At 40.3% G+C, this 21,708-nt stretch overlaps 2 protein-coding genes across 3 annotated transcripts in view; both read left to right on the top strand.

The window, feature by feature from the left end:
* C12H19orf12 (chromosome 12 C19orf12 homolog) overlaps positions 1 to 21,708 on the top strand; it is a 347,603-nt gene that overhangs the window by 280,528 nt on the left and 45,367 nt on the right. The window lies entirely within an intron of this gene.
* LOC136366678 (uncharacterized protein F13E9.13, mitochondrial-like) lies at positions 106 to 21,000 on the top strand. Of its 2 annotated transcripts, XM_066327928.1 has the most exons (6): positions 106 to 300; positions 1,423 to 1,505; positions 8,249 to 8,429; positions 13,169 to 13,319; positions 15,128 to 15,255; positions 20,797 to 21,000. In XM_066327928.1, exons 1-6 carry the CDS (start codon positions 228 to 230, stop codon positions 20,985 to 20,987), a joined length of 807 nt encoding a protein of 268 aa, XP_066184025.1. In that variant the 5' UTR covers positions 106 to 227; the 3' UTR covers positions 20,988 to 21,000. The 2 variants fall into 2 exon arrangements, with proteins under 2 accessions (XP_066184025.1, XP_066184026.1); XM_066327929.1 differs by lacking the exons at positions 106 to 300; positions 1,423 to 1,505 and adding an exon at positions 4,825 to 4,898.

Genomic DNA, 21,708 nt, shown 5'->3' with positions numbered 1-21,708 from the left:
CGAGCCGAGCCGGGCCGAGCCGAGCCGAGGCGGGCCGAGCCGAGCCGAGCCGAGCCGAGCCGGGCCGAGCCGAGCCGAGGCGGGCCGGGCCGAGGCGGGCCGGGCCGGGCCGAGCCGAGGGACTGAGTGTCCTCTCCCCGACTCGCTCCGGGCCCTGTCTCCCGGCCCGGTCCCCGGGAGGCGCCTGGTCCGGCTCTGCTCACGCCCTCCTTCCCTCCCCGCAGGCCATGCAGCGGCCCGGGCTGTTCGGGCGGCTCAAGGCGGCGGTGGTCGGGATGGTGCACGTGGGAGCGCTGCCAGGTAAGCGGCGTGTGGGCGGCACGGCTCGGCGGGACCCGGACCAGGACCGAGAGCGGGTCTGGGTCGCCGGCATCAGCCCTCAGCCCGGCTGCCGTGCCCTGGTTCACTTCCCTTCGCTGCAACCCCGGGCCCCTCATGAAGCGCCGGAAGTTTTGGCGCTCCCGTTTTAGAGGTAAAAAAGGAGGGAAACAGTTCCACACAGGAACCTGGGCTGAGAAGAGGATTCGGGTTTGGTGAGCTCTTGTTTCAAGACGCAAGGGTTAGGGAGTTGCACAAATGGGCGTTGGGCTAGGATGGAGGTTGGATAGAGCTCTCTCATGCCCTCAGGGGCACTGTGAAGCTCAGACAGCAGGCAGGATCTGTTCCAGCCTGGCCTCCTCGTCCACGTTTCCAGGGGCTCAGAGTGGGCAGAGCTGGTTAGGGCAGCCCACCTTGCCCTTGCAGGCTGATGGCCAGAGCTCAGGGTGCCCCACGGTTTCCCAGAAGCAGCCCCCAGGGTGGCCAGCTCACCCTGTGCCGGGAGATCAGGCCAGCTAGCGGAGCTGACACTGGGCTCAGCACAGTCCCCACTTCAGGCTCCCACTGCCTGACATTGGAAGTCCAATTATCAGAAGAGACTTTGGTCTTAAAGGAAATTCATTAAACTCCAACAAAATCTGTATGTGTGTATTTCTGCCATAAGAATCAGATACAATCATCCTTGCAGATTAAGCATAGCTTAACTGAATTTAAACTCCCTGTTGTTTAGCATAGGTGTTCTGTGCTGACCTAGAGGTCAGTCTTGCCCATAGATTGTATTGTCTGGAGCATCACTAATATAGGGTAAGTTATAACTACTTGAGTAGCAAGCTAAGAGCAAACCTGGTGCAACAGTGGATTATAGCAGACATTCCTCAAGTTTGTGAACTAGATTTAGGAGCTGAATGGTTACAGCAGCTCTACCAAGTTCAGATAAAGAAAGAGACATGACTAAGGCACGTCACAAGGAGATAAGGCAGCCTTTGAGCAAGTTTGCCCTATATGTCCCTGTTTCAGTACGCAATCCCCATGGATGTCCTGTCCTGTTACTGTCCATGGATTTGGTTTGTGCATGCCCTGGGGTCAGCACCATTATTCTTGCAGGGACACCAAGAAGTTCTCTTCCATTGACCCAGATCATTGATCAAGCTTGTCAAGAGGCAGAAGCTTACAAGAATGCTGGAGTTGTAAGTTTTGGTTTCTTTCTTCCCACGATGGCCATTACACAAAACCACTTCTGCAGAGCCAGAATTTTAAATTGAGCCTATAATTCATCAAAAGCATCTTGAAGCTTATCAATTAGGGAGATGCTTAAATCCATGTCTCTTATTTCAACATGGGAAGTAGGCCTTCTAGATTACGAAAAAAAACCCTGATATAAGGATCACCTTATCTGAAAAAGGTTAGATTCAAATTGTACAATTCAGGTTGTTTGAGTTGGATGAATCAAGTCAATATAAGGAGTTTAAAAAAAAAAAAACCTGTGGCCCGAAACATGGGCTGTTGCTGGCATTCAAGGTCTCTGGCTGTAGAATGCTTCATCAATCCAGTCTGACAAGCAACTGTATTTTTAGCTCTGTACAAGCCTCTGGTTTCCTGAGGTCATGGAGGAATGCCATGTGCACAGCTGATGCACTATGCATACCTCAGGAACCTGGAGGGTGCAGGATCACCCCACAGCTGTGTTTGTAACAAAACAGCACAGATAATTCAGGATCTGAAAAAAAAAAAGCTCAGGCCCTTTTCTGGCCTCTCTAAGGCTCTCTCCAGGCCCCTGGCAGCAAACATGCCTGCTCTGCACGTCCAGAGGAGCAGGCCCAAAAGGCCAGTCTCAGCCAGAGGCAAGAAGAGACTGCTGTCAGAATTGCTGTTGGACCTAAAGTGGTGTAGTAATCTTCGTAGGTCAGTAGATTTTAACAGGGTATGTGTCCTTTTGAAAGGTCAGATATGTTTTAAACATTTCATTACACCTTATCTTGGGGTGTTGATGTGCTTTTTCTTTGACCTGCCCCCAGTATTATGAACATTTTCTGATGGTGTACAAATGTCCAAGGTTTGAAAATATCTTCAGTGAATAAGCTGTCACTGTTCCAAGCTGCTGTTTTCAGAGAAACTTTATTAACAAGCCAGTTTAAACATTTCAAATCTATAAATTAGAATGATACATTACAGACAGAACAAAATTGAATACAAGAGCTTAGTTTAAAGAGTAGAAGACCAAGGTCAAAATGCAAGACAAGTCAGACAAGGTAGGTTATGGGCAGAGCACTGGTAAGGCTAAATTCGGAAAGAATGCTGAGAATAGAATCATTGAAAGGATGAACAGCACTGGGGTAAAATGATGATAACCTGGTGGGCTGCAGCACCTGTGATCCAGATGAAGATGTGTGAGATGCCCACCCAGTTAGAATAACTGACTGCAAGTTGAACCGAACGAGGAAGTTTTCTTCCTTTTCATTCCTCCTGAAAGAACAGGTGTGCAATAACTGTATTCTGTGCTGTGCCTTTACATTTTGTTGTTGCAGTATCACCGTGAGGTATAATGTGATTTGATCTATATCAGAAGGGTGGCAGACACTAATCTCTGCCTTCCTGTGCCAGAGGAAGTGCTTGCACAAGTAATCTATAACTCATAAAGTCATTGCTCCACATTGCAGTGCCCGTTTGCCCATTTCCTTACATAATAGTTACACATCGAAACCTTCAACAGCAGGGGGAAGACACCAAATATTCCTGAAGGTGAAGGAGGGTATGGAAGCAGTTAGGTCCACTTCTGTCATGCACAAAGCTGGAGCAGCTTTGAGATAAACTTCAAAATCAGTACTAACATAAAGTTTTAATTTGGCTTTTATACTTAGTCTTTTCAACAGTTGTACTGGATTCTGCATTTGCAGCTCTAACAAGTTTACCTTTTCTGCAAATGCATTGCAGCCTCTGAACTGGAATATATCTTTAAATCTACCTGTCAGGTAGACACATGAGGTGAATGCAGTCATTTCTCTACACATTTGGGCAAATTCAGGGCTTACAGTTACAATTAACCCATTTTCCTATAGAAGTCACCGTAACATCGATATACTTCCACACCAGTCTTCATTCTAAAGGTCTGTACAGTGTTAGAGAACAGAACAGTGTTTGAGCAATATAATAAATCCTTTATTAAGGAGATAAGTCTCAGAGAGAATCAGGAGAGCCTCCATAAATATCAGTAGGGTTGCTTAACACTTTCTGGAATTCAATTCTTTAGCTTTTTGTGCTGCTTTAAAAGAAATGCAAGTTTTCATGGTAGATTCTTCAGGAGCTTCCTAGCTTTTACACTGCCAAACTATTCTGGAAGATGAATGTTTTTGGGCTTCTTGTTCGGTATTCCAAAGGAACTGTTAAGCTGTCAGTTTTTCTTGTGGAAGAAGAGCTAGGAAAGTTTTTTTCCCATGGTTGTTTGTACTGACAGGGTTCCCAAGTGCTGCCCACAGTAGCTCTTAAGAAAATACGTAACCATTTGCTGCTATTTAGATGTTTACATATTGTCTCAAATTGTTCAAATTGGTGTTAACGTTTAAAAATAAAGTATATGGTCTTGCTCACTCCATCTGTGTTGCACTTGGAAGTAAATCCTGGTATATTCAGAGTAAGGTGACTTGTCTGGCACATTCACAGCTTCACATAATAAATATGAAAGATTTGTGATATTAGAGCACAGTAATGAAAACAAGTGAGTGCTCAGTTAGGAAGCCATCTGTGCTCAAAATGTATATGCTTTGTACTTGTGTGTTGCTAAACAATGAAATTCCCTAGACAAGATTTTATAAGCAGCAGGCTATGAGGCATTATAATCCCTCCAATTTGTACCTGCTTTTCTTTAAGAAATAGGCAAAAAATATATATATTCAGGTTAACTTTTATTCATTCCATTCAGCCTGGCTGACATTTGTTTTGTAGCTAGAAAATAGAGCACAAGTTCCCACTTGACTGTTAGTTACTGTTCCTAGCTGTAGCTACTGGAGTAGCTGACATTAAAAACAGTTACTAGTACATGTTTTACATTGATGCTTTTATAAAATAAAAGAGTGTTAAGCCAATGACTCTTATAACTACAATGATAACTGGAATTCACAATTCTTAGAATTTAGTAACAGTGGAGACAGAATAAAGTAGTATTTCTGCATAGAAATGTGTAGGTAGCTTTCATTTGGATTACAGAGGTTAACATTTCAAATCTCAGCTGTATTACAGGAAAATAAAATAGCAGACAGGCTGCCCACAGCTACCTCCTATGGCACGTGCAGGAGAACATGAGATAGCAGCTTACTTCTGCTAAGGCAGTGATCTGCTCTGGAGGTGAGTTTTTAAAGAAATTGCTAAGAGCTGTGGTTACAAACAGCAACTAAATGTTCTGCAAAGGCATCTTATTTCCTTTATAAGGGGCACATGAGGGGTGTGGGGGTAATTATTGTCATCGTTTTAGTCCCCACCTGAGTCTGTATAATAACTGGGATGGTGCAAACCCTGCTCCTTTCCTGGAGGAAGGAGAGAAGGTAATGAGCTTGAAGAGGTTTGTACTGGGGTGCACACGTTTGTAGGTAAAGTCTTTCTCTGGGGAGAAACTCTGGGGTTAAAGTTGCCCTGGGAAAAAGTTGTTAGGTATATGCTGAGTTAAAAGTTGTGCAATTGTTACATCAGTTGTGGTTATGGTGTTGTTGCCGTTTTGAGGCTTTTCTGCTGTAATGTGTGTGCAGCTGAAGTGTTTTAAGAGGTTATTTCTGTAAGCGGAACACAGCTAAGGTAATTATTTTTCATATAGTTAGAGAGCTATTGAAATGACCTGTTTTTCAGTAGCTAACTGTGATACAAAGGGCACTTTACATGTGTAGCACTTCAGAAGTCATTCAAAGTAAAAAGGAAATATATTGTTTGAAAATTACTTATAATAAGGCTATTGCATATAAGCAACACTTGAATTATCTTAATATTCAATGGAAAAGGAACACAGAAGGTACTTGCAAGAGTTTTATCTCATACTATCTACATAAATCCTTCTTTGGAGGATATAATGCAGAAGCTGTTTCCATAGGCTTGTAAACCATAAGCTTAAGTTCCAAGAACTTTAATTTAGCATAACTGTTTTCTTTCCCCCATTTTAATTAGCTATCTGATAGTACTGAAGTTTGTTTCATATACATATCAATTCAGTAAACACAAATCTGTGGTGTTATATTTTTATATAAAATATGAAAGAGAGCTTTGACTTAATGCATCTGTAATTCAGCTTTCTGTATTGCAGAACATATGTTGTTCTCTTTTTAATTAAACAAAGCATAATATGCAAAAGAACAGTCGGATGGTACCAAAAGAATAGCACATTATTAAAGTTTTACCAAAAATATTCACTGTAACTGGACCTTGAGGGCATAGGAAGAGGCAGTTGCTGAAAAGTGAATATAGTAAATTTAAAGCAGGAGAGAGAACTGTTGCAATCCTCCCATATGCTTGCATTTTGAGTTAGAACTCAATGAGACACTTTTTATGTGTAGTACTATGGCTAGGGGTTTTTATAATTTATTAAATGAATTAATTCATTAATGTAGCTAATGGAATAATTTGCTTTATGTAAATCCAGAACTGTCAAAGTTGTAGCAAGTTGTGAAAAGCTCAGTTACACTGTGGAATTTCTGTGGAATTCTGCCAGCCCATTCTCTTGCCTTTTTTTGGCTGCTGGTGTGGCTCTTTGGGACCTGAGAATGTTGAAGTCCAATTCCCAGTTGCCTTTGTTCCTGTTGGGATTGATTCTTGACTGTCTGGAAGCCTGGGGATTCAGTTTTGCAGATCCTGAGTCCTGGCCCTTAGGATAAGCTTGGAGTTTCCCTGACACCCAAATTTTAAGTTTGCCAGGTAGAGCATTTTTGAGCCAAAGGCTTCCAGGCTTTTTGGCCTGAAGGAATTACGGGATTTTGATGGTTCATTGCGTTTTTTTAATTTGTTTTGTTAAAGTATTATAGTTCTACGTTATCCCTTTTGTGATGTGCAACTGCTAACTAACTTTGCATTCTTGCTTAGACTGACTTAATATATTTATGTGTACAGAGAACAAGAGGCTACAGGGTTTCTGTTTTTGTTGGTACCACAAAGGATTCAGTAGCTGTGTCCCAGATAGTTGAGACCATTTTGTCAGTCGAGGTTTGTTGGAACAGTCCTAACCTCATTCCAGAAAAAATGACTAAAAATTGTGGTGGGTTTTTTTTTTTTTTGTGGTTTTCTTAGGACAGGTTGTCACCTTTGTCATGTGGCTACCTCCCATCACAGGTACAGAAGTGTGGATGTTACATATTTAATTAAATGCACAAACAAAAGCACAGATGTTCTGGTTGGTTGGTTGCCATACCTGGTGTTCCTTTGCCTAATTCAGGTTTTCCTGGGCTGGAATTGTGTAATTAAATATGCTGGTGAATGACACTACACAGTGCAAAGGTCTGATGTGGAGTGTCATCATATCAGGTCAACTTTTCCATCAATAGATTGTGTCCCTTTGGGTTTTAGGTAGCATGTGTTTTGTGTATTTAAATACTCAGCTGTGAGTAATTTGGAAAAGGCAGCTGTGCCCTGGTTTTGAATGCCCAAGCATTGAATGTTTGCAGGTTGTGTGCTTGGACTGACCACGTTGCTCCACTGGATTATTTCCTTCTCACTTTTCCCCACTCTCTGTGTCAGGTGTTCATTTATGGTGCCTGTGCCTTAGCCTGTAATTCAGCCATTAAATGATGACACTATTTTATATACTATCTTATCTTTTACTGCCAGAAGGGCTTCCATACTACAACGAAGATTAGAGAAGTGTTACATATAAAAGACTTTTTAAAAGGAAACTTTTTTGTTTCCCCTTCCTGATTCTCTATTATTAATAACCAAGCTTCGATGTTCAGTCTCTAATTGTATTTTTTTCCCAAAAAATGTTCCTTCTATTCTTTTTCAGTTACAATATCTGTGAAAGGTAAAGCTCTCATTTTAAAGGATTAAGATGTGTGATAAAACTCCACAGAGAGAGCAGAATTTATCTGCTATATATACAGTTCATTTGGCTATTAAACTTTTTGCATTTTTAGAATTAGGCTGGTGAGAAATATCTTTTTATCTTCTCACTGCTAATGCAAAATACCAGGCATGGAATATGTTTCAAGGTTCCACTTTTACTCTTGTTATTAATCCTTGACAAAATTATATATTATCTGCAGTTGTTGCAAATGTTTTTGTATAGCCTATGCAATGACTGGAAAAGTGGCATGAGGTAATGTACAAATTGTATCAGCAAAGTATTTTATCATCACTCCATTCTTTGCTAAGAGTATGTCCATGTGGATGGAGAGGTATAATAGACAATAAATAGCAATATCTTCCTTCCTTGTAGTTCTGAACACAGAATGGAAGAAATATCAATAGTTCATATTATGGCATTTGGCACAATAATAGTCAAACAAAAAATTCCTTTATTTATCCAAAGTAACGCTTATTTTTTGCCATAATTGAATTGAAAATTGCCCTGATTATCTCAGAGTCTTCTGTTATCCAAATGTACTCAATATCCTGTATTCCCTTTGGATAATTGAAGTTTGACTTTACACTATTTTTAATGAGGTTTAAGATTTAACTCATTTGCCTATAGTTCACTTTTTAGGATGGATCAAAGAAACCGAAATTGATGAATGTATAATTAAAATCACATTTATTCCTCTTCATGATTTCCCTGTGAATACCATGCTGTTGATGAAAGCACTTTTACAAGTGATTGTGTGCACCAAATGCATCAACACAACTTGCTGTAGATAATCCTTCCTTTGAACGAAAACCTTCACATTTATGTATCTTAATACACAATATAAAATGTAAACTGGCCATGTTTGTAGGGTGCAGTGATGTTTTTGTATAATTCTTTCCCCAGGATGCTGTGATGGTGGAGAACATGCACGACGTGCCCTACACGGTGTGCCCGGGCCCGGAGGTCACCGCAGCCATGGCAGTGCTCAGTGCTGCCCTGAGACAGAGCTGTCCCCGTGTCCCTCTGGGTGTCCAGGTGCTCTGTGCTGCCAACCAGCAGGCCATAGCCATTGCTCTGGCTGCAGGTAAAGCAAAGGGCTCACCAGTTATTCCTGCTTTTGCTGTGGCACTCACTCTCTCCAAACTGCACCTTGTGCAGTGATACCTTGTGCACAGATACCATGGAAAGCTCAGTGTACCCTGAAAAAGAAGCAATTAGATTCTGAGAAAGATGCCTGCTTGATTAGAATGGATGGTCCTTGTGCACTGCTTCAGTTGGAGGCTGCTAAAAATCCCAGTGCTGCCATCACAGCTTTCTAGGTGAAACCTGTCTAAATTAGTTTAAGTCTCCTCATGTCTAAAAGCTGCCTTTGTTGTAACTCTTATTTACTTCAGTTATATGTGAGGATCAATTTAACCCATGGTGGTTAAGCATCCTGGTTCAGCATCTATTATATGATGCATATAGTCCATTATATTCAGCATATATTATATCTATTTATGTGATGTTGCTGCTACTGTTATCCATTAAAACGAAGTTTTCATTGTCTTTTTTTAATGAATCAGTAGAATGAAGCATTTTATATAATGACAAAAGTTGAGTATACAGATAGCCAAAGTACTTGAAATTAAACTGCATTTGGGGGGAATTAAATATAAATTAATCTAGCTTTATTGCAGGAATCCTAGACTTGCTAAGCTTCCTGGTCCTACTGTTTACTGAAGCAAATTTAGTTTTTCACGTGTAACCCTCCATGATGTAAAAATGAGGGCTGGCTTAATACAGAAAGCCTGTACTTCCCAAATTTGTAAATTGAGGGTTAATGCATGTTTTTGCCCAAATTGACTGTCATTATGGTAAGCTGCACATTTTTGCATGTATAAATTTTATAGAACCAGGCAGAAAATGCTGATGTTAACTGGAAGCCATACTTCAGGTACAATCATGTAGGTTAACTTATCTGCAGTGGCAGTTTTAATTATGCTGAATATGTTCTAAAAACTTTAAATTCTTAGTAGATGTTTGGGATTTGTTTCGTGAGCTTTAAAATCAGACATTGTCATTTTCAAAGTATCTAGCCACTTGACAAGTTGAGAAAACCTAATTTTTACTGCTGCATCAGAACCTATATGAAAATTTCAAATATAAATGATAACACAATCCAGCTTTAGTTTTTAGAGGTTACTGCATGTGGGCCACTTGAGGTACCATAGGTATTTGAAAAAATAGCACATACCCTATTTTTAAAAGCAATCCTTTGAGGAGCAAAAATCATCACTAAATAAGAGATATAGTCTGGGAACAATGTATTTCTCTTCTTTGCAATTATTAATGAAGTGGAGAATTCCTGGAGGGCTTGGGTTTTGCTCAGCTCTACTACTGTTCTGCACTATTTCCTCTGTAACTGTGGAACACCAACCAGGAAGGGCCTGTTTAATGCATTTCATTGCACTTCTCTAAAAACGATTGTCTCAAGTTCACTGAACAGGGAAGCAAAAAGAAAATCACTTGAAGCAAAACCCTAGTAAAGTGGGTACTACTTTGTGGGTAGCAAATCTTTAAATAGTTTTTCTGTACCAGCTTAGTAGTGACTTTAATGTCAATACAATTTTGACAGGTGGCTATTAACAAAGAAAATCCTGTCTACTCTCAGTACAAAAATAACATGCTGAAGGTGTTTCAACTAAGAACCATATGTAGCATCTTCTGCCTACTATACAGTCATTTCATTTTCCCTGTGGAAATCCCTGTCTTTGGTAGGAATAACTGTTCTTAAGAGAACCACACAGGGAATTTATAACTGGTCTCTAGGAGAAGGGAATGATTTTATTTTGTTAAGAGTGGGGGAAAATCCACAGGTCTGCAGTGTTAATGGGAGCTCAACTAGCTTGAGCAAGGACTGTAGGATCCTGTGCCTGGGTGAGCCTGAGTCACTCATGAATCAGGGCTCCATTTTTAAATTTATCTCATAAATTTAGAAAAAAAATGGTTCAGTTGGAAAGGACTTTAAACAGTCATCTAGTTCAACTGCCATCTCTACTTGAAGCTGCCCTTTTTCTTTTAAGAATCAAGCTACTGAAATTCCAGTTCTGAATCAGTCTTCATCAGTGATGACACAGTTGATAGCTAATAAATGAAGTTTCATGTCAGGAGATATCCCAGATCTCTCCATGTCTTTTGTAAACACAGCTTTGCTGTCTTTGCCCATTCCTTTCCCTCCTGCACCAGCAGACTGGGAATTCACTTGCTATCATCCACTATACTGTTTAGGGTAAGACACAATTAGGCAGAGTTTTATGCTGTGGTTTTTGCTGTCCTTTTTAACTGCCACCATATTAATGCAGTGGTGAGGGAGGGCAGCTCAGGTGAGAACTGCAGCAGGGAGCACCCACGGGTGCTGTGAAGGGCAGGGAGTGCTGTCCATCCTGCTGGAGACCCTGCTGGAGACCCTGCTCCTGTGCCTGCAGCCCGTGCTGAGCACGGGAGGAGCTGCTGCAAGACAGTGTCCTGAGAAGTGTTTTTGCAGCACAGACACACTGTGCCTCTAGTGCCTACAGCAGACAAAATCAATGCTCCTCTAAGTGTTCTGTTTATTAGTTTTCATTGGATATTCCCTATTCTTGTTTTCCAGTGAAAGTACAAAATGTGTTGTTCCCATAAAAGTCAGAAATGGGACTGCCTATTAACTATTCAATGGCTATTACTTTTCAACTTGCCAAATGTGAAAGTAAGCAGTAGTATAATTCTCACAATTTTATGAGCATAAAAATGAATTCATTAGCAGAATCTGATTATGGCTTCATAAAACAGAAGGGTAATGATATGGTACCTGCACCTATTACACTTGGTTAAAAATTGTATTTTCATGGCCTCCAAAAACCCAGATATAGAGTGCGGCCTTGTTAAACTAAGTACAATCCAATGTTTAGCAGAAAGTCTTATTTTACTGCACTAAGGAAACACAAACCAAGCATCAACAATGTGTAAGCAGTGACTTCAATAAATGAAATTACTCAGTGAATAGGCCCTGTCCTGAGTTAAACCTGGATTGCTGTGAAAGTGTCTCGTGTCTCTAGGCTCATCCATAGTCTTATGATTTGAGAAATAATTATTCTTATATAACTCTGAATTGTACTGTAAGCTTGGGTGATGTAATTAGAAGCTATAGTTTTTGTTCCTAGATGTAGAAATCTCAGTTTAGCTATTTGCACTGTTTCTCACCCAGTGTCTACAAGCACCTGGAGTGGTACTTGTGGCATGCTCTTGCCTTTGGATCCTGAGAATATTCCATGCTTTGCCCCTGCTAATCTCAAGGCACAGGACAGCTTGCATTTGATTTGGCATCCATCTGTGATGTTTCTTGTTAGCTGGAGTCTGTGTTGCTAAGCAATACAGGCTCTTCTCTGTCAGCCGTGAGCTTCTGTTTCTGCAACTTCAGGGCTTTTGGAATGAAACTGAAATTTTAAAATAAACAGACACCTTGTCATTTGGTAAATAAATTTTCAAGATCATCTATGTTTATAGTTGGAATGTGCTAAGGTAATGCCTCTGTTGCCTAAGCAGTTCTCTGGCGGGTGGGATTGCATTCTTGATGACTGCTTCCACATGCATTGCTTTCCTTTGTATGATGTCAGCTCTAATTAAATGTGCTTCTGACTGACTCAAAAGCTGGAGCAGTAGCAGAGCTTCAGAAGGGCTTGGAAGACACCTCCAGAGCAAACTGGAAGAACAGCAAAACCGCACAAGATGAGTGCAGAGCTTTTACAGGGATGTGTAAAAGAGGCAGGTTTTAAGTGACGGGTTCAAGGCTGTGAAAGGAAGGAGAGAAGTGAGGAGTGCAGTAAGGGAGTCAGAATTAAATCTTGTGCCACAGCTGTGGGCTTATTGCTCTGTGGTCCAAGGCTTCAGTCATACAACAGAGATATTTCAAGGCTGTGGAGGGGCGCCCTGAACATCAATGTTTGCCCCATGTGAAGTAATTAAAATTCATGATCTTCCTGTTCAGTATCCATCCCACAAAACCTTCCTAGTGACAAAACTTCATGAATATGGTGGAACCGATTCTGAGCCATGGCAGGATTGATGGTTGGAGTAGAATGGCAGATGTTTGACTCTTCCTAAGCCTTTGGCACAGCTCTAGAAGCGATTTGTTGATGTGGTGCTGTGTAGGAAACATGCTACGTTCAGATGGGAGTCACATGAGTTGCATATAACATGTTTCAGGCTGTTTTCTTGCCTAATTTCCTAAAGGAGGATGACAGTGCTATTCCTCTATGTCCATAGCCTTGGTGCTTTTGACTTGATGGCCAACTTCAGGCATATTTAACAGGGGAATAGATGTCAGAAAAGCAGTAATACAATGAAAGTTTCTGGAAAGAGGGAAGAAGAGATGCAAGTTAATGACACTTTCTGGAGAGAAAACATGTCATTAGAATAATGGAGCTGTGTTTTGACCCACCTACTCCTCTGGCACATCATCGCAGGAGACAGGGCAAGGTGTGCAGCTGCCTGTTCTGAGCCACACAGGAACAAACTGAGGGGCTGAGGGAGAGAAGGGGACCAGGGGCTGGGGGAAGACTGGTGGGGTCAGTGGGAGAGATGGGAGCTGAAAGCAGTGAGATGGGAAGAAGTCAGAGAGAATAGGGGTGAAAATAAAGAATGGGAAATATGTGGAAAAGTGATGTTGGTTAGCCCTAGAGCACATGAAACAATTTGTGTTGGGATCAAATAGGAAGGGCAGTGAGGTGGATTTTCGTTTGGTTTTAGTGTTGTTCTTTTCCAGTCCTCAGTTATAGCTAAAATGTTGCTTCTGTCTGTTTCCAGGTCTTGATTTTATCCGGGCTGAAGGGTTTGTGTTTTCTCATGTGGCTGATGAAGGAATCATAAATGCCTGTGCAGGTGACCTGCTACGATACAGAAAACATATTGGAGCAGAGAACATTCAGATTTTTGCTGATATTAAAAAGAAACATAGGTAAATACAAGCAGAATTTTATGTAAATATGAATGCAATCATGATCTTATCTTTTTCTTCATTTTCTCATTTTTTTTTTCAGTGTCATTTTTCTTCCAGGAAAGTTAATCATATGGGAGAAGTTTATTGTTTAAGCATGGACTTGCAGTGCTATAAGGGGATATATTTAAAAATAAATTTGCAGCTGTAAGTTGCAAGTTGCTTTATCTGTGAAATTTGTAGTTGTTTAACCTTCAAGTTTTCAGTATGCCAGCTATAAAAGCCTTGCATCTTGTATTGAGACTTTGTATGCATGTGTATATATCTATTATGTTTAAAGAAGTTTTCTTTGTGAAAGTTAGGTATCCAAGGTTATTTTTTAGTTATGAAGGCAGTTGCCATATAAAAGCATCCAAGTGATAATATTTTGGCACTTTAAAAAGCTCTTCTCTTTCTTCTCCTTCCTGCCAAAAATACTGATTCCTGCTACTTAAATCAGTGCTGTCTATGTAAGGGTTATGTTCTACGATTATCAAACAGAAGGAACTTATGACAGATAAATCTAGTTTCTTTTCTGCTTATACTTTATCTTACCTGTCACATGGTACTTTCAGCTATTTAGATGTCACTCTTTGGATTTGTTTGTTTTTTTTTTTTCCCCAGACAAACTGCTCATGTGCTATGTATTATACATGCTAAATAACCTAATTAAAATGTTTGTGTGTAGTATGTGAGCAATCATGGGAATAATCAAGTTTGGAAGATCTTAAATATGTAATAAGCAGGTAATAAATTTCAAAAGAGAAAGGAAACAATGCAGTGTGGTGGTCAGATGAAGGTTTTCAGGTCCTTTCAGAGCAATTTCTTTCTGATGATTTTTTAATGTATATATATAAATATGTATATATATAAATGTAAATACATTGCATTAGACTTTATGTAAATGAAATTGCATCATGTTATTTCTGTTCTTAGTCTTGACAACTGATGAATTGCTATTTGGATTATACTTCTCATTTTTCAAAGAGCTGGCCTTTAAGAAAAGCATAGAAGTTTTCATTTCAGGCAGAAACATAAGCTCAGAAAGAATTGCTGAAGGACTTGTTGGTTGAGCTTTTTAATGTAGAAAAATGCAGCTGCCACTGAGAGCTGCTATGCTCCTGTTCTTTAAATGAGGAGAAAGTGTTCTTGTGCCATCACCACTCAGCAGTGCAACATGTTTGCCATAGCTGTTGTTTTCTGTTTAAATACAGAAACAACAGTGTCGGATGTTCAAGCAGCAATGGCTGGAGTTCTTTCCAAGTTTGGGACCACATAAATTAATAGCTGCTATTGTGAAAGGTTTCAGACAAAGTGTGTCACCCATACATCAAAGCCTGCTGTTGAACAGCTGGGATGCAGGTGTAATTGATGTTTGTAATTGCTGTGTAAGATGATTCCTGTGGTTCTATCAGAGGTATTAACTATACTTTCTGTTAGTTGGACTTGTGAAGGTTCTAGGCAACGGGATCTGATTTATGAATGAGGGCCCATCCACGACTCCCACTTGAAGTCGGAGAGCTCTGTGTGCTCACCACTTCTGAAATACAGGTGCTTGACATGTAAGCAGCTGTCTCGATTGACTCTTGGTGGCTCACACTTAGCACACTCGCTCTCTGGAGCCAGGAGAGCCGGGAGCGACAGCCGATCAGTTCGGGCACTCCGAAGGAAGAGTTTGTCTTTAACTCTTTTCTGGCTGCCAGCGACAAGCTGCCGCTGGGGGCTGTGGCAGGAGGGTGGGGAGGCAGGGCGTGGGTGGCAGGGCGTGTGACAGGCTGTTGTCCCCGCAGTGCCCATGCGCTGACGGCCGATGTCGGCGTGGCGCAGACCGCGGCCGCTGCCCAGCTGTTCCTGGCCGACGGCGTGGTGCTGACCGGCACGGCCACCGGACACCCCGCCGACCCCCGGCAGCTGCAAGGTGAGAGCCCCACGGCCAGCCCCTCACTGGGGCTTTCAGCTCATCGGGATGAACGTGTTTGAGGTGTAACAGTGTGCCTTTTCCAGAGTGCAGCTACAGCCCTGCTGGATCCCAGTCAGCCTCTCCACTGAGAAACTGCTTGAGAAGGATTCAGGCACAATCAAGCTCAGCAGAGAGGCAGAAGGCTCCCAGCCCCAGATTAATTCCAGCAGGTGTTTATTCCGTGTGCTGAAGGTGAAATACAGAGGCCAAAAGAGGAGGACCATGTCAATCTTCTCAGTTATATAGTGTCTGTGTTCGTGGGTGGTACAAGGGGCAGGGCAGGGGGTAAGTGACCATAGGGAAGAGAGGAACTGGACCCCAGGCCCCATAGCCAATGGGGAAACAGGGAAAGGGAATGCCATGGAGAACTGATGGCCTTGGGAAACTCAGGGAAACAGATTGCACAGTGTTTGCAGGGAACCATGGGGAGAGGCCTTTGTTACACCTGGGAAAGGGATATAACTTCACTTTTCCAGGGCAAGGCAGCTGGAAATTCATGTAAGGGCACAAGGGACTCCACAACCTAGATGCCAGGCTGGGCAGCAGGGAGGGGGGAATGAAGAGAGACTCTCACTGTGGGGTTTCATCTGATCAGAATGAACATATTTTAGGTGTTTCTTAGATGAGCTGTGGTATGTTTCTATTCAACAATTTGGCAGGGCAAAAATGATAATTATTCCAAGCTTTTATATATATTCCATATATATTCATTGCTATATTCCATAGCACTGAATGATGCCAGTGCTGAAAGAAAATACTGTTTAATTTGTAAAAAGCCCTAATATAAGAAAAAGCCACTTTATAACCCAAAAAAACCATCTATACTAAAACTAGCCATATTAAACTAACTGGCTAGCTGTAGATCTTTCCACTGTAGAGTTTGGTGGTTTTATCTTTCACAATGAAAATGGAATTCCTGAGAGAAAAGGGGCATTTTGATAAGGCAGCATTCCAAACATTAATGCCAGGGAAGGTACTGCTTGGAAAATTTTCAGAAAAAATACAAGTTCTTTGGTAGACAGGAAGATATTAACATCAAAATAATTTTAAAATAGTGTGGACTTTTTGTCAAGGGAGACTCATTTGACCTATGAGTTCTGACCTTTGCAAAAGGGCTATGATTCTTGATATTTTTCTATTGGCATAAGTTTGGGCTGTGTTCATGAAATGGTATTGCTCCCATGCTAGAATTAAAGTTCTATCATGGGGACATTTAATTTTCATCACTAATTTTAATTTAGATCAATGGCTCGACTTTGAATGTCTCACTGCATAAAATAGAATGTGTATTTTTTTAGGTTTTACTTTACCTGACACACTGTAACTTAGCATGTTTTGAAGTTCTAGTGCACTATATTGTATTCAACTTCAGTTAGCAGATCAACATGAAAAACATACTTTACCTGCCAGAGATAACCTGGACCTCAGCAGGTTTAATTTGTATCTTTTCTGTTGTATTTTTGTATCTTTTGAAACAACATAGAGTCATTCCATGTTTTCAGGGCTTTATGTATATCACACATGCTTAAGGGCATTTAAAGTGAATGTTGAACTTGTCAAAATGGGTCTTATTTCATACATATTAAACCTTTTGCTAGAAAACAGATTACAAATTGCTATGCCTCTATCACCAGTGTTAAGAAAATGATGGCTTGGTGTGAACATTGAGCCTCTTGAATTAGTTGGATCTTTTGGTACAGTAAATTAGAAATGATACATGGAACAGGTGATACTGGAAGCTGTGCCTGCTTTAGAGACTGCAAAATTTTGTAAATCTTAGAGGTCCATCCCTCTTTGTACTTAATGTCTCCACTGTTATTAATGCAGATTAAATAATTTTAAAATATAAATTTAATATCTCTTTGGACAAAATCCTAGGTTAAAGTGTGCTTTCATGTATGCACATGCAACCTCCATTGATTTCCAGAGAGCAAAACGTGACCTGTAGGCCCAGAGGCTTTTTTGTCACAGGACCCCAAGCAGACAGAACCATAGCTTCTGCTTTTCTTTCATGTGAACAAACTTGTCTGTGTCTCTGTCAGTCTCTGTCTCTCTCTGTTTCTGGGTCCAAAGAACAAAATGAATCAGAGTTGGCAGCTGTAATGAAGTACACATTAATTCTGTGTTTGGATTTGTGTTATGAAAGCAAGAGTGTGCAGATCATGGGTTTATTGTACTCAGATCACAGCGTTTTGGATGTTAGCAGGCCCTCTCATGAGAAAGATGTCTTAAAACAGTTAAGGGAAGAACTTAAAAATCAGTATTCCACAGTATAGAAAAAATGACAAATTAGGCATATCTATGTCAGGAGGTTCTTAAAAGGGATCAGATCTACAGTCTACAAAGTTGGTGTTGATGTGAGTGAGATTTTGCATTTCAGGAATTTATGCAGCCCTGGCAGTGCTGTATTACAGTGATACAATTGGGCACCTTTCATCACACTGCAAAGCAGCTCTTGAAAGCAAAGCTGAGAGACAGATGAGATTTTTGTCATGTCTCTTTTTCAGCTTTGTTGTGCAGTAATATAGAAGTGGTTTTGCCTCTGTGTCTTTGTGTAGAATTGATTGATTTGTGATGGGCTGTGGGAAGTGTTTCCCTGTCAAGGCAGAGATCTGTTTTCAGTCAGGTTTTGTTTGCAGTGTGTGTTGCTGCCTTCTCTGGGATGGCAGGTTCTGCTCCAGGGCTGTCTGGGCACTCCAGGGCACCAGAGGTCGATGGAGTACAAGGTCTGAAAAATCAGGCTTCATTTTGTTAAGGAGCAAGAATTAGAGCTGAGCATTTTGAATTGAAGTTCATTAATAAACCATCTTTTCATCTAAGAGGTTATAGAAATTCCAGCTTGCTGCCTTGTGGAATGCTCTTTGGTTGGATGTGTGAACCCATCAGGTTTTTTCTTTACAACTGCTGAAATACTTCCTTTGCATTCAGTTTGTATTTTGAGTGACCAAAGCTTTGCATAATGACTGCTCAGTTATCTCTCTGAACAAAACAAAGTGTCTCAGCTGAGTAACCTGTGGAAAACAGGTACGTAGTGAAATCCAACAGCTGGCTGTGACTGTCACCTCCTTAATTACTGTTCATAAAAGGGGCCTCAGGACTGACCTACCCTCTCATCTTTTGATGGCCAAAACAGAGGCAGCTGCCTGTGTGATACCCTCAGAGATAGGAAAAGTACTGATCACTCACATCTCCTGTTGAAGCCTTAAATTTAATGACAGAGAAAAAGTCCTTTGAATTAAAAACCTAAAATGTGTTAAGAGTGGAGCATTACCATAAACATAATGTTGTGTACGGTACAGTGATCACTGCAATGAGAAAGCTGTTAAAGAAGAGTAGTGGAGCAAGTTATTGGCAGAGTGGTGCTTATTTTTACACCACTCTTTGCCATTGTTTTCAAGCGAGGAGCACTTGGCCTTTATTTCACGAAACTTGTGCATACCATAGTTCAAATACTTTCATTGTGCTTTGCAACCAGGCACGATTTCATTGGGTTTTATTAAAGACCTGTGTGCAGCTGTGCTGTCACAAGAAAGAGCACAGTGCCCTCTAGTTACAGTCCACTGGAACAGAGAAATCTGAGTAAACTTCTGTGTCTTCTTACTCTAACATCGCAAAATTGTCTCCTTTTTCTCACTGTGTAAAAAAAAAAAAGGGTCAGAAAAAAAAATAACAGGAAAACTTAGATATTTGAAGCAGAGCTCTGTGTTTGGAGATATTTTGACAGTGACTGAACATTGCCACACAAAAGTACATCTCACTGCTGTTGCTTTATTTTCTTTTGCAGGTTAGAATCTGTATTAGCACAGCCAATAGACAAATCACCCTCTACTAATCAACTTTAGGCCCTGATGTGCTTAGAAAGGACTTAAAAGTAGCATCTGTAGCATACTTAATGAGGTAACACATCTCAGTGCACACTGAGCACCCCCTTTGCCATTCCTCACGTTGTCATTGTGAATAAACCTCCAGCCCAGGAGATGAGTGTGCACTCCGTGTGTCACGCAGAGATCGCAGCAGCACTTGATACCTTCCCACCTCGGCAGGCTTTGGGTTGTTCTGCAGTTTCAGATCAGTCTCAGGGTTCACTGGGTTTTTTCCTTTGCCCAGCAGGGCTGAGCTGTTGTCTCAAACCCATATGAACATGCTCTGTTTAATTATTTGGCTCTTTGTTTTTCCTGCTGATGTGAAATAATTATGGAACAACTCCCTGCTAATGTGCTTTACACACTTCTAAGAACAAATATTGACTTGGAGCCTGGTTCCTCTGAGGATTCAGTCAAGTATTGTCACAAATCTGTGCTCAGATGCACCTTAATCATGCACTGGTGTTGATGTAAAGCACATAGGATTTCCTAAGAGCATATAGATATTATACAAATAAAATTCTGGGGGTTTTTAGAACAGGATATCAGTAATAATGCTTTAAGTAACTAGAAATTAATTATTTTGTTGCTGTAAGCAGAATGAGAATAAGAATAGCAAATATGCATAGAAATAACTAAAGTTTTAATCATATATGCATGATCCATCTGATTTGTTTTACATTTTTTGGAAGGGCTGTGTTGAATGGTTTTATTTCTGTGTTAAAATCTTTTTAAGGAGTTATTGTTCCTAGATGGAAAAATGGTAGAGCCTGTGACCTAAAAAGAGATTCAAGAGCATTTTAATTGATCCCCTTTCTTCAGTAAAGTAGAAGGTGATAAATAATTAGTCTTCCCTAAAGCATAATTAATAAGTTAGGCTTCTGATGAAACTTCATTTAAACAGTGTTTTGAAGCAGACTTTTATTTGTTGCATGTGTGCTTTCCCTAGTTACCTCAAGCTATAACTACCTTACCACAGCTTATCACTAATTAAGCCAATTTATATGTTTTTAAAGGTCAGAAATAATGGCTTACAACATTGCTCTAAGGGATGAAGCATCCAGTCCTATGAGTCACTCTTTGGATGGTCAGTTTGACATAAAATGATGAGAAGGATGCTAAAGTAATTCTTGAACTGGGCTTTTTTTTTCCTCTTCCCAAAGCTAGTACTGTGTTTTGAGCCTTGTTTTTGTCTGTTTCTCCTCTTAAAACCAGGTAAAAGGTCAGATGATTAAGTAACACTGTATACAGGAAAAATAAGGGGCCTTTTTATTCCATTGGCATTCCTCATACTGATAAAAGACCACTTTTCTTTTTGGTTTTTGTTTTCTGGAAAAAAACGACCTGAGCTGTCAGTGGTGCCTGTATGATCCCTGTTCTGTTTCATACAAGTAAATACAGGAAGCATTCCAGACAACAGAATGTAAAAAGTAGGGTTGGTTTTTTTTTCTGTTTAGAGCTAAAGTTGTTTTTTCTAGAGAACCTGTTTCATTCTGCAGTAGAAGTAAAAAATACCACAATCACAAGTTTTTTCGATACCTTTATTTTTCTGTTGAAAAACTAGGCAAATTAGAGTCTTTACAGAGAGAGTTTCAAAGACAGAAATTAACCCTGATTTTGGTTTTCTTTTCTTCAGAGGTTAAGAATGCTGTGAAGATTCCTGTGCTGGTTGGGTCTGGAGTGACTCTGGAGAATGTGAGGAATTACCTGGATGCAGATGCTCTAATAATTGGTTCATATTTCAAGAAAGAAGGATATTGGGCAAATGCTGTTGATCCTGACAGAGTCAAGAAATTCATGGAACACATAAGTAAACTGAGGGAATGAGTTTGTCAGCAAACACTGTTTGTTTGTGTGTGTTTGTAGAAAGGCAGTGTGATATGTCCTATGAAATTAAAGCACAAATGCACAAATTAAAGCGCAAAACAACAAATAACACCAAATAAAAATGCACATCATCTCCATACCTAGCTGGGAAGCTTGGTGACATACTTCACAATAACCTGCTGCTCTGATTTTTGCTTCTAGGCAGCACATTGCTGTGGTGCTCAAGCTACCATCAATGCAAAGCCAACTCCAAAATCTTGTGTGAGATATTCTCTCCTATAAGTTAAAGCCTTATGGAGTTTAAGAATTTTTAGAAAATGTTCTTCACAGGTGAGCTGAGTTCTCTTTTGTCTTTAAGTACAATAGGATGCCCTAAGTTTACAGCTAAAAGTATTGTAAATTGGACAAGTTAATTAGCCTTTCAATTTCTCCATCTGTAAAATGATGATAATAGCACCTACATCACACAGGGGCCATAAGGCATAATGAATGAAAGAATGTACAGCACTTTCATCTCTCCAAATGAAGGGCTCTTTTAAAGTTCAAGATCATTATTTTTTCATTAGAATTATGCATTTATACAATTGCTACATTTTTGTGATACCGCACAAAAATTTAACGTAATTGGAGTATTGATTTACTTACAATACTTATTAAAGAATAAATGTAAATATTTAATTACATTTTAAGTAGATTTGGAATGTAGTCAAAATGCTTTTGC

Source organism: Sylvia atricapilla, chromosome 12 (assembly GCF_009819655.1).
Source record: "Sylvia atricapilla isolate bSylAtr1 chromosome 12, bSylAtr1.pri, whole genome shotgun sequence".
In the NCBI taxonomy this organism is placed as follows: Eukaryota; Metazoa; Chordata; class Aves; order Passeriformes; family Sylviidae; genus Sylvia; species Sylvia atricapilla.
The sequence above is the reverse complement of the archived record's forward strand: the minus strand, read 5'-3'. Positions and strand labels throughout refer to the sequence as shown.

Excerpts from the sequence above, each read along its gene's own strand:
- LOC136366678 (XM_066327928.1), top strand. The coding sequence starts at position 228 with ATGCAGCGGCCCGGGCTGTTCGGGCGGCTCAAGGCGGCGGTGGTCGGG. Across the intron at positions 1,506-8,248 it reads CTTACAAGAATGCTGGAGTT|GATGCTGTGATGGTGGAGAA; the intron begins GTAAGTTTTGGT and ends TTCTTTCCCCAG. Across the intron at positions 8,430-13,168 it reads AGCCATTGCTCTGGCTGCAG|GTCTTGATTTTATCCGGGCT; the intron begins GTAAAGCAAAGG and ends GTCTGTTTCCAG.